This window comes from Piliocolobus tephrosceles, chromosome 12 (assembly GCF_002776525.5).
Source record: "Piliocolobus tephrosceles isolate RC106 chromosome 12, ASM277652v3, whole genome shotgun sequence".
Lineage (NCBI taxonomy): Eukaryota > Metazoa > Chordata > Mammalia > Primates > Cercopithecidae > Piliocolobus > Piliocolobus tephrosceles.
Genome location: NC_045445.1, coordinates 60,170,659 through 60,183,318, shown reverse-complemented (window position 1 = coordinate 60,183,318; position 12,660 = coordinate 60,170,659). Strand labels below are relative to the sequence as shown.

Genomic DNA, 12,660 nt, shown 5'->3' with positions numbered 1-12,660 from the left:
TGGTCCTGGACTTTTTTTTGGTGGGTAGGCTATTAATTGTTGCCTCAATTTCGGAGCCTGCTATTGGTCTCTTCAGGGATTCAGCTTCTTCCTGGTTTAGTCTTGGGAGAGTGTAAGTGTCCAGGAAATTATCCATTTCTTCTAGATTTTCTAGTTGATTTGCGTAGAGGTGTTTATAGTATTCTCTGATGGTAGTTTGTATTTCTGTGGGGTCGGTGGTGACATCCCCTTTATCATTTTTTATTGCGTCTATTTGATTCCTCTCTCTTTTCTTCTTTATTAGTCTTGCTAGCGGTCTGTCAATTTTGTTGATCTTTTCAAAAAACCAACTCCTGGATTCATTGATTTTTTGGAGGGTGTTTTGTGTCTCTATCTCCTTCAGTTCTGCTCTGATCTTAGTTATTTCTTGCCTTCTGCTAGCTTTTGCGTGTGTTTGCTCTTGCCTCTCTAGTTCTTTTAATTGTGATGTTAGAGTGTCAATTTTAGATCTTTCCTGCTTTCTCTTATGGGCATTTAGTGCTATAAATTTCCCTCCACACACTGCTTTAAATGTGTCCCAGAGATTCTGGTATGTTGTATCTTTGTTCTCATTGGTTTCAAAGAACATCTTTATTTCTGCTTTCATTTCGTTATGTACCCAGTAGTCATTCAGGAGCAGGTTGTTCAGTTTCCATGTAGTTGAGCGGTTTTGATTGAGTTTCTTAGTCTTGAGTTCTAGTTTGATTGCACTGTGGTCTGAGAGACAGTTTGTTGTAATTTCTGTTCTTTTACATTTGCTGAGGAGTGCTTTACTTCCCATTATGTGGTCAATTTTGGAATAAGTGCGATGTGGTGCTGAGAAGAATGTATATTCTGTTGACTTGGGGTGGAGAGTTCTATGGATGTCTATTAGGTCCGCTTGGTGCAGAGATGAGTTCAATTCCTGGATATCCTTGTTAACTTTCTGTCTCGTTGATCTGTCTAATGTTGACAGTGGAGTGTTGAAGTCTCCCATTATTATCGTATGGGAGTCTAAGTCACTTTGTAAGTCTCTAAGGACTTGCTTTATGAATCTGGGTGCTCCTGTGTCGGGTGCATATATATTTAGGATAGTTAGCTCTTCCTGTTGAATTGATCCCTTTACCATTATGTAATGGCCTTCTTTGTCTCTTTTGATCTTTGATGGTTTAAAGTCTGTTTTATCAGAGACTAGGATTGCAACCCCTGCTTTTTTTTGTTCTCCATTTGCTTGGTAGATCTTCCTCCATCCCTTTATTTTGAGCCTATGTATGTCTCTGTATGTGAGATGGGTCTCCTGAATACAGCAGACTGATGGGTCTTGACTCTTTATCCAGTTTTCCAGTCTGTGTCTTTTAATTGGAGCATTTAGTCCATTAACATTTAAGGTTAATATTGTTATGTGAGAACTTGATCCTGCCATGATGATATTAACTGGTTATTTTGCTCATTAGTTGATGCAGTTTCTTCCTAGGCTCGATGGTCTTTACATTTTGGCATGTTTTTGCAATGGCTGGTACCGGTTGTTCCTTTCCATGTTTAGGGCTTCCTTCAGGGTCTCTTGTAAGGCAGGCCTGGTGGTGACAAAATCTCTAAGCATTTGCTTATCTGTAAAGGATTTTATTTCTCCTTCACTTATGAAACTTAGTTTGGCTGGATATGAAATTCTGGGTTTAAAATTCTTTTCTTTAAGAACGTTGAATATTGGCCCCCACTCTCTTCTGGCTTGTAGAGTTACTGCCGAGAGATCTGCTGTCAGTCTGATGGGCTTCCCTTTGTGGGTAACCCGACCTTTCTCTCTGGCTGCCCTTAAGATTTTTTCCTTCATTTCAACTTTGGTGAATCTGGCAATTATGTGTCTTGGAGTTGCTCTTCTGGAGGAGTATCTTTGTGGCGTTCTCTGTATTTCCTGAATTTGAATGTTGGCCTGCCCTACTAGGTTGGGGAAGTTCTCCTGGATGATATCCTGAAGAGTGTTTTCCAACTTGTTTCCATTCTCCCTCTCACTTTCAGGCACCCCAATCAGACATAGATTTGGTCTTTTTACATAATCCCATACTTCTTGCAGGCTTTGTTCATTTCTTTTTCTTCTTTTTTCTTTTGGTTTCTCTTCTCGCTTCATTTCATTCATTTGATCCTCAATCGCTGATACTCTTTCTTCCAGTTGATCGAGTTGGTTACTGAAGCTTGTGCATTTGTCACGTATTTCTCGTGTCATGGTTTTCATCTCTGTCATTTCGTTTATGACCTTCTCTGCATTAATTAGTCTAGCTGTCAATTCTTCCACTCTTTTTTCAAGATTTTTAGTTTCTTTGCGCTGGGTACGTAATTCCTCCTTTAGCTCTGAGAGGTTTGATGGACTGAAGCCTTCTTCTCTCATTTCGTCAAAGTCATTCTCTGACCAGCTTTGATCCGTTGCTGGCAATGAGGTGTGCTCCTTTGCAGGGGGAGATGCCCTCTTATTTTTTGAATTTCCAGCTTTTCTGCCCTGCTTCTTCCCCATCTTTGTGATTTTATCTGCCTCTGGTCTTTGATGATGGTGATGTACTGATGGGGTTTTGGTATAGGTGTTCTTCCTGTTTGACAGTTTTCCTTCTAATAGTCAGGACCTTCAGCTGTAGGTCTGTTGGAGATTGCTTGAGGTCCACTCCAGACCCTGTTTGCCTGGGTATCAGCAGCAGAGGTTGCAGAAGATACAATATTGCTGAACAGCGAGTTTACCTGTCTGATTCTTACTTTGGAAGCTTCCTCTCAGGGGTGTACTCCACCCTGTGAGGTGTGGGTTGTCAGACTGCCCCTAATGGGGGATGTCTCCCAGTTAGGCTACTCAGGGGTCAGGGACCCACTTGAGCAGGCAGTCTGTCTGTTCTCAGGTCTCAACCTCCGTGTTGGGAGATCCACTGCTCTCTTCAAAGCTGTCAGAGTCGTTCGCGTCTGCACAGGCCTCTGCTGCTTCCCCTGTTATTTTTTAGCTGTGCCCTGTCCCCAGAGGCGGAGTCTACAGAGACAGGCAGGTTTCCTTGAGCTGCTGTGAGCTCCACCCAGTTCGAGCTTCCCAGCAGCTTTGTTTACCTACTTAAGCCTCAGCAATGGCGGGCGCCCCTCCCCCAGCCTCGCTGCTGCCTTGCGGTTAGATCGCGGCAGACTGCTGTGTTAGCAAGGAGGGAGGCTCCGTGGGCGTGGGACCCTCCCGGCCAGGTGTGGGGTATATTCTCCTGGTGTGCCCGTTTGCTTACAGCGCAGTATTGGGGTGGGAGTTACTCAATTTTCCAGGTGTTGTGTGTCTCAGTTCCCCTGGCTAGGAAAAGGGATTCCCTTCCCCCTTCCGCTTCCCAGGTGAGGCAATGCCTCGCCCTGCTTCAGCTCTCGCTGGTTGGGCTGCAGCAGCTGACCAGCACCGATTGTCCAGCACTCCCTAATGAGATGACCCCAGTACCTCAGTTGAAAATGCAGAAATCACCGGTCTTCTGTGTCTCTCGCGCTGGGAGTTGGAGACTGGAGCTGTTCCTATTCGGCCATCTTGCTCCGCCCCCTACATCCTCTTTCTTACATGCGTAATTGTTCATAAATCTCATAGACACTTCAAACTTCAGGAGTCCAAAATGGAAACTAGAACCATTTCTTGAAGTCTGTGCCATTTTCTCTATTACATAGTCATTGTCATTGCCTTTGGTCTAATGTGTCGAGCCAGAGCCTTACCCCATATTCCTTTCTCTTTTTCATCCTTTGTATCCAATTTGTCACTAATTTCAATAGAATCTTCTCAACATGTCTCATATATTTCTCAGTATTATCATTCACAGTGTCGCTGTTTGAGTTCAGACTCTTTTATTTCTTGTCTACATGAAAACTTAAGTGATCTCGTTGCCTTCTGTCTTAACCTGACTTCAGTCCATCTTTTACTCTGTAAATAATTGTCCTTAAACACTCAAATATGACCGTATCATTCTTCTGCTTAAAATAATGTCTCCCCATTAGCTTCACTGTAAATCCCACAGGAGAGATTCCAACCTCCTTAGCATACCACCCAAAGCCTTTGTTAAATGGCCTTTGCCTATCTTTCTAGCTGATGTCAAGACTAGGTCTCAAGGAACTGAAATTAGAATGGATTATTCTATTGTGTCAATACCAGAAAGAAGCTGCCAGTTGAATATGAACTGAAGTATTTAAGAGTTTCAGATGGTCAAATCAGAGACATGATGATATTTGAGAGTAAAAATGAAAATTACAGAAAGACCTAAAAGGGCTGCCTATAACTAAAGAGGAAGGAGCGTAAGATCAAGAACACAGAAAATAAGATGTTGGAAACTATCACCAAGAGTCACTGAAATGTCTATAGCATTGAGCTTATGATGGGTTGGTATGCTAGGTTGACTTAAAGGATCAGATTTAAGATGGAGACTGATAGAAAAATCTGTGATATGTCTGATCATCTTTCTCTTCTATATAAAATACTTTATTGGCTCCCTATCAACTATAGGACAAAATCCAAGATTTTCAAATGACCTAAGAGGGCCTCCATATTTAGGCTTCTTTTTATCTCTGCAAACTTACCTCCTTCCCCCTGCCCTCTTGATCTTTAGGTTCCATCAACACTAAATATCTGCTGCTCTTTTCTCATGTTTCTTCTGCCAAGATTGTCCTTAATTTCCTCATTTTCTGGGTAAATGCCTGTTCATTTTTTAAGACCCTAAACAGACATCACCACCTCCAGGACACTCCCCCTGAATCTTCCTCACACCCAGAGTTACCCATCCATCCATCCATGCATTTATTTGTTTGTTTATTATTGAGAAAATATTTATTGAGTGCTTAATATGGACCAGATTCTATGTCATGTAATGGGAACACCATGGTGAATAAGATAGGCCACACATGACCTTTAGCAGTCGTTACACATATAACAGAATAATCAGAAATAAAATAATTACCAATTTCATAAATGTTTTGAATAAAAGAAACAATGAACTGTCATACAGAAAAATGAGGATGAGCGGTAGACAGAGAGGCAAACCACTTTAGTATAAGGTTAAGCCATTAAAAGTTGTTGCTCTTTAAACTGTTTGTGTCCCATAAAATAGTTTTACATAGTTTAACCTAATAGTTGACTTTCTGAGGAATTGACATTTAAGCTGAAACCTAAAGGATGAGGTGGAATTGGCCATGCTGGCTAAGCCTATAATTCAGCATGTTTCAGGAACCAAATGAAAAGAATTGAGAAAAAGAGTGAGTGAAACAAGACAAAAGTAAGAGACAGAAGTAGGGCACATCATGTAGGACCTTATGGGAGATTGGATTTGATTTTCATTAAAATGTAAAGCCACTGGAGTTTTTTAAGATCCGTCTGTTTACAGTGTGGGACTAGAATAAAAGGGAGTAAGGGTGGAAAAATGCTATTAAGAGGTTGATGTAAGGAGACAATTTGGTGTTGCCTTATTTGTGCAGAGTTGGGAATTAGGCTGCCTTTGGTTAAATCCTGGATATGTCATTTATTAGCCATGTTACTTCATGTTCAAATTTTGAGTTTTACTCAAATTCTCTAAACCTCGGTTTATCTATCTGTGAAACAGAGACAATGATAGGACCAACTTCATAGGTTTGGCCTTGAGATTGAATGAGATAATCCATTGCAAACACTAAGCAGTCCTTGATGGAGAATAAACGCTAGCTAGGTACTAGAGATTAATAGCCCAAGTGAGAGATGATAATGGCCTGGACTAAGTTGACAGTATATTTGGAGACAAGTGAATGGATATGAGGCCTATTGTGGAGGTTTAAATATCTGGATTTAGTAATGTACTGGATTTGACAGTTGAGGGAGAAGGATTTTTCAATTATGACTCCTGGACTTCTGTCAAAAGGAGTGGAGAGGGTTGTGTTGCACTTTCCTGAATTGGCGAAGGTCTGTGTGGTACAGATTTTAGTTATATAAATTTCTCTCTATATATTATATAAAGCAGGAATGAAATAAAGGAAAAAGGTAAGTATCATACAATGTTGGAGAAAATGGCTATTAAATATTTTAGGGGTCTCTCAGAATCTTGCATGAGGTACATGAAACACTTTTAGTTTATATTATGTTTATACCACAGTGTCTGTAATATGTAAAATTTTTAAATGTGTATATTGTTTGTTCCCATGGTATAAGATTTTGGAAATTTCTACTGTACTATGTGATAGGCAGTGAACAATTAAGCTTATATGTTTCTTTTGTCTTTATATTAAAGTTGATTTGTAATCATTCCATCTGCTTCTCTTACAGAATGGAGCTTGCTTGATATTTCTCTAGATAAAGAATTTAAGGAGAGTATCTATCTTTGTTCTCTTTGGCAACTGAGAGTCTGCCCTTGGAAACATCAGGCACCATGGGGAAGCGGGATAATCGGGTAGCCTATATGAATCCTATCGCAATGGCCAGATGGAGAGGCCCAACTCAATCTGTGGGCCCAACAATCCAAGATTATCTAAATCGACCAAGGCCCACCTGGGAAGAAGTAAAGAAACAATTAGAAAATAAAAAAACAGGCTCAAAAGCATTAGCTGAATTTGAAGAAAAAATGAATGAAAATTGGAAGAAAGAACTTGAAAAAAGCAGAGAGAAATTATTAAGTGGAAATGAGAGCTCATCTAAAAAAAGAGAAAGAAAGAGAAAGAAAAAGAAGAAATCTTGTCGGTCTTCATCTTCATCAAGCTCTGATTCTTCAAGCAGTTCTTCAGATTCTGAGGATGAGGAAAAGAAACAAGGAAAAAAAAGAAAGAAAAAGAAGAACCGTTCATACAAATCATCCCAAAGCTCTACGTATGAATCAGAATCGGAGAGCAAGGAGTCTGTAAAAAAGAAAAAGAAGTCAAAGGATGAAACAGAGAAAGAAAAGGATATAAGAAGCCTCAGCAAGAAGAGAAAGAAAAGTTATCCTGATGATAAACCTTTATCATCTGAGTCCTCATCTGAATCAGATTATGAAGAAGATGTGCAAGCAAAAAAGAAGAGAAGGTGTGAAGAGCGAGAACAAGCAAAGGAAAAAGTAAAGAAGAAGAAGAAGAAGAAACAGCACAAGAAACGTAGTAAGAAGAAGAAAAAGAAGTCTGGGTCAAGTCACAAGTCAAGATAACATCAAGAAAAAAAGCAAGAGTGAGTTTGCCGAGTTTCCCTGTGTTAGTAGAATTATTTCTGGACTTTGAGTTGCCTATCAAATCCCACTGTGCCAGAAAGGGGCATAATGGCTGCTGGCAACTTAAATATACATTTTTCTTTGTTTGCTTGTCCTTCCTTCCAATGGTTAATTCCTCTGAGAGCTAAAATTCTGTTGTCATACCAGTGAATAAAATGTTTGAAATTAAAGTAAAATGTGTTAGATAATGAATAACTTTGACAAAAAAAAGTGTATCTAAGGTTAAATGTATTTAATTTGAATACATCTTTGAAATATCATCATAAGTGAAATATAAACGTAATTTCCAGACAATTGTAGTTGGTGTTTTTGATGCAAGGACTTAATATTGATGTCTCAAATTCCTTGCTTTTGTAGATAAGTTTAGTTCATTTTACTTTTTTCTTTAATGAATCTTTGTTTACATGGGGAAAGAGCATGTGGGGTGGGAAGGGCAAGTGTTTGCTAATCACTGTGGCTAGCTGAATAGTGTGCCTTTGACTCTTACACATCCTATTTTTGCCAGAGCAGCAGCTATCCTTTTCTTACTTTATGAAATTCTGGGGTGTTGTATGCTGCTTCAAGTGAACAAGAAGGACAGAAGTTTACAGCATAAGTAAGCCCCCATATCTATGAAATTTACCTCTTCTTCAGTACTGTTTACTATACAGTACTGAATAATATTTAGTATTACAATATTACATGATTTGAAATAACTTTATACCCATTTTGTATGGGAATCATTCTAAACAGACCCTGATGTTTTTTGATTAAGAAATATTCTGAAAATTTTTTTGCATGTTTTATACTGTTAAGTTTTAATTATCTGACCATATTCTACATAACTGGTGATCCTTTTTTAAGATATGATTTATGCTTAGGATATAAGTTTCAAGTTTGTGGTTTCTTAATTTTGCTATATTAATTTCATTACGGTATTTAATTGCACCCTTGCCAAAATATTTAGCATGTGAAAAGGTTTTTTTTTTAAAAAATATGTAATGCCTTCATATTGAAGCTGGTTACTGTACGCAAGTTGAGTGCCAGACCTCTAGTACGCCGTGTGTTACATGAAACTACTGCCAAAATCTTAGTAAGATTGTTGTTGAAAAGATTGTTGTCTTAAGCATTAATATTGAATTTATATAGAAGTTAAATGTAGGTGATAATGACATCATTGATCTTCCTGTGTCCATATTTTACTACAATTTGGTGCCTTGTATCTGTTGCTGATTCACTTTTACCACTAGTGTAAAAATAAGTGGAAAAATATTTTTACTTTACATTTTTATATATCAGAGTAACATAAATTATAAATTTGTGTCTCAAAAACCACCTGTGATGGAGGATGTGCTAATTGTAATGTCATAGGTACAAAGTGTTTTGGCATGATGAAAGGCTCAATAGCTATTGTTTTTAAATAGCAGATTTTATCTCAGCTACCTTCAATCACAAGTAAAATTATAAGGATAAAAAACATCTGCTACATAAATAACATGTTGGCTTGCCAAATTTTTTGCATTGGAAATACTGGAATCTCTCATTAGGGTTCTTGGAACATATAGTGATGCCATGTTAGATCACCTTGGAGCTTCATAACTTTAGCTTTTTCCTAAAAATATATGTTTATGCTGATAAAAACTATTACATTTATGGAATATTTTGTATCCATATAGAGTTTTTGAGAATTGTTCATTAAAATGCATTTTATAAGCTTATATTATTTGTAGAATATGGCAAAAGCATTTACAGCTCATTGTATATCTATCTGCTACCATTCACTTCCAAACCTCTTGTAGTTAGGCAAAACCATTTGACTACTTCAAGCAGAGGGATTGTAAACAGAAGTGATTTTCTATTTCTATTTTGGACTGTAAAAAGTTCTGCATGACCCTCCAGTTTTCTTTTGCCTGTCATGGTGACCTGAATGCAAGATGTTCCAAATGGCATACTTGCAAGACGGATGCAACCTGGATCCTTAGGTCGCTATTTAGAAGGGACCTGACTGGAGTTCTGATGGACTTGCAGTACATTTTTTAAATGTAAGAAATAAACTGTTATGTGTGAAACCACTGAGATTTGGAGTCTTTTTATTACTGCAGAATCACCTAACCTAATCTGACCAATAACACAGAACTCTAGAACGTCTATTTCATTATTTACGTAAAATATCTCACATTCTTGTATCACATTCTTCTGTAGTCTACAGATTGACTCAGAAGTGATATTTATGCCATAGTAGAAGGAAATACTCGTTTTATTTGCATTGGTTTTTGTGTAATGATTGAGGGAGACAGTGGTCTACCATATTTCATGCTTATCAGAAATGCTGCCTAGGAAATAAAACTACATTATTCTGTTGATTGCAGTAAAAAAGTTCCAGTAAAGTGTTTGAGAAGGAAATTTTAAAAGTACTTATGAGGACTTGATGAAGAAGAGGAATGGTATTTTTTGTATTAATTATAGAACTTATGGCAGAGACAAGTGCTATAGAAATATGGAGGATAATAGACTGAATAGATTTAGTTGAACATTTAATATGTGCTTCTAAATTAAGAGCAACATGATTTTGTCCCTATTTGAAAAGCACTAAAGTGGTTATTAGTGATCTGCCTTATGTGATTGGTAAGGAGTATAGCTTTAGCTGTGACATTCAACTCGCTTTGGCTATGGAAAGGGCAGCAGTGAGAAAGTAAATAAGGAAGAAGATGGGAGATGGGAAAAATCGATACACTCTAGATTCACAATTTAATTTTGATCACAAAAGGAATTTGAAACATCTCAGGCTTCAGGTGAAGATTTAGATTGGAGATAAGGAAACAATAAAATTTAGAGTTCTTGTTTTTTATCTTGTGACAACTCTCTTGATAATTATACATTTATTTTGAAGAAAAGATTCATTTGACATTGTGACATTTCTGTAGTCATTTCTGTTTGGCCCTATTTATTTTACAAAAAAGACCTATTTAATCTGAGATGTAGGTTTGTAACTACGTCATGTCTCATGAAAATATAGACAACCATTCAAAATCACCTATGTAATTTAATGTTGAACTGACGTTCTCATTCCTGCCTGAGCTGCAAACAAAGTGTGTTCTTTCATCATATGGCTCTAGCACTTTTTCTTGACTCTTCATGCCACTTAAGTTTAATTTGCTTTATATTATGTATTTTGTAGACTTATGGTCTCTACGTGTTATGAGCCTCAGCTCTCAGCTCAGCACAAGGTTGACATTTTCATTCTGCCATTTCTTGACATGTGACCCAAAATAAGTTATTTCACCACCTCCATGACACAATTTCTTCATATACAAAATCAGAGAAAATGGTATCTGTATTAAACCATTTTTGCATTGCTATAAAGAAATACCCGAGGCTGGGTAATTTGTAAAGAAAAGAGGTTTAATTGATTCACGGTTCTACAGGCTGTACAGCATGGCACCAACATCTGCTCAGCTTCTGGTGAAGGCCTCAGGAAGCTTACACTCATGTTTGACGGTGAAGCAGTAGTAGGCACCTTACATGGTGAGACAGGCAACAAGGGCATGGGGAGAGGTCCCAGACTTTTAAACAACCAGATCTCTTGTGAACTAACTGAGTGAGAATTCATTTGTCACATAGGAGATGGTACTAAACCATTCATGAAGGATCAACCCCCATGATCCAATCACCTCCCACTAGGCCCTACCTCCAATATTGGGAATCACTTTTCAATATGAGATTTGGAGGGGACAGACATCTAAACCACATCAGTACCTATATCTAGGATTGTTATGAAAATAAGATAAAATAGCATTGAAAATATTTAAACATTCCTGGCACATAGTAAATGCTCAATAAATGTGTTTTTTTCATGCTCCACCTCCAATTATCATCATTATCACATACGACATAATAATGATGATTTCATTATTATGATATCACCACCTCCTATGCTGCATTTTAACTTTTTTAAAAGTAGCTCCTGCTTCATCTTTTATCTCTAACAATGATAATACATGGCGTTTTGCATATGATGGGTGTCTCCTAATTTTCATTAAATTGAATTAGTTGATCAAGACTTGGGAGAAAGAAAACTCTGAATGAATGTAGCGTACTAGATGTTGTGTGTAAGCTCCTTGCCTTACGTTTTACAGCAGCTGAATTGAGATATCATTCATATACCATAAAATTCACCTCTTTAAAGTATACAATTCAATGGATTTTAGTGTATTTACAAATATATGGAGACATAATCAGACTTTATAAAAGACATGCTAGGGTGATTAAACAGTCACTGCTCCTGCTTTATGGACATATATTTCTGGACCTAAACAAGAATTCCATATAACCACAATATTAGAACATGTAAATCATCTCATAAAGAAACTTTGTACCTTTATCTTCCCTACTCCTACCCCACCCATTCTCTCAAGCCTTAAGCAACAACTGACGTACTTTCTGACTCTCTATATTTCCCTGTTGTGGACATTTCATAAAAATTGAATTATATAATTATGGTATTTTGTGACACTTCTTTCACTTGGTATATTTTCAGTGTTCATCCATTATTTAGCATGTATTAAGAGCATTTATATCAAGATAAAAAGAAAAACTCTAATGCAGTCCATAGAATTTCTGCTAGAACCAAGAGAAAAAAATTCTTCCATATTTAAATATGCCAGACATCATTAATCCGACTTGCACTGATTTAAAAATACTTATTATATAGAAGGCTATTGAGAGTTTATACTTCTTGGATGTAAAAATATTCGAATATGAATTAATAGAGAAATTGGGTCAATTTTTATGATAGATGCAGGTAACATTAACCCAGCATGAGTATGATTTGTGTTCAGAAACTTGGCAAGTTAAAATTGTTTTAAGGAGAGCACGGATATGCTTATTTTCCCTCCAATAAGCTACTACTCTGAATGATTAATCAAGAACTCTAGTGTTTTGAAATGTCTTTTCCCAGAAGCTGTTTACAAAGATCAAAGATACAGATTATCTCCCTTCAAAGAAGTCGTTGTAATCCTTTTTTTCTTTAGTGCCTCCAAATAGCTTTATTACTTATTTATCTATATAGTATCTCATTTTCAACCCATCTACCCACCGTCCCATCTTCATTCAATTACTTTAACTAAATTTGTTTTTAAGATGTGTCCCATTTACCCACTACTCAAACCTTCACAGGATTAATTTATCTAGACACTATTCAGACATAATACACAAGAATATATTTTCTCTATTGTAGTCTATTTACTGACATAAATATTTTACTAGTACAACAAACATAATGCGAAGTAAAGAACCACAGCTAAGGCCCTATTACATCTATTACAAATGAACAGGGGGAAACCAGTGGATGAAATCCATGAGCTAGTATAACTCAAAATGATCTTAATAATGTTCCAGTACATAAAAATACGATAAAAATAGAGATAAATGTCAACCAAAAAAATGGAGACTTTACAAAAGACATACTATGTTCATTAAGCAGTTACTACTCCTGCTTGATGGACATGTATTT

At 37.1% G+C, this 12,660-nt stretch overlaps 1 protein-coding gene across 4 annotated transcripts in view; it reads left to right on the top strand.

Annotated features, from left to right (window-relative positions):
* The window catches only part of FAM133A (family with sequence similarity 133 member A), a 45,051-nt gene extending 35,825 nt beyond the window's left edge, over positions 1 to 9,226 (top strand). For 3 of the 4 annotated variants that reach the window (XM_023202927.2, XM_023202929.2, XM_023202928.2), the window contains one exon: positions 6,260 to 9,217. In XM_023202927.2, coding sequence (XP_023058695.1) covers positions 6,363 to 7,109 — 747 coding nt within the window. In that variant the 5' untranslated portion in view covers positions 6,260 to 6,362 and the 3' untranslated portion in view covers positions 7,110 to 9,217. Of the gene's footprint in view, positions 1 to 6,259 lie in introns of all 4 variants that reach the window. The other variant, XM_023202930.1, reaches the window with a different exon arrangement.
* Positions 9,227 to 12,660: the final 3,434 nt, after the last annotated feature.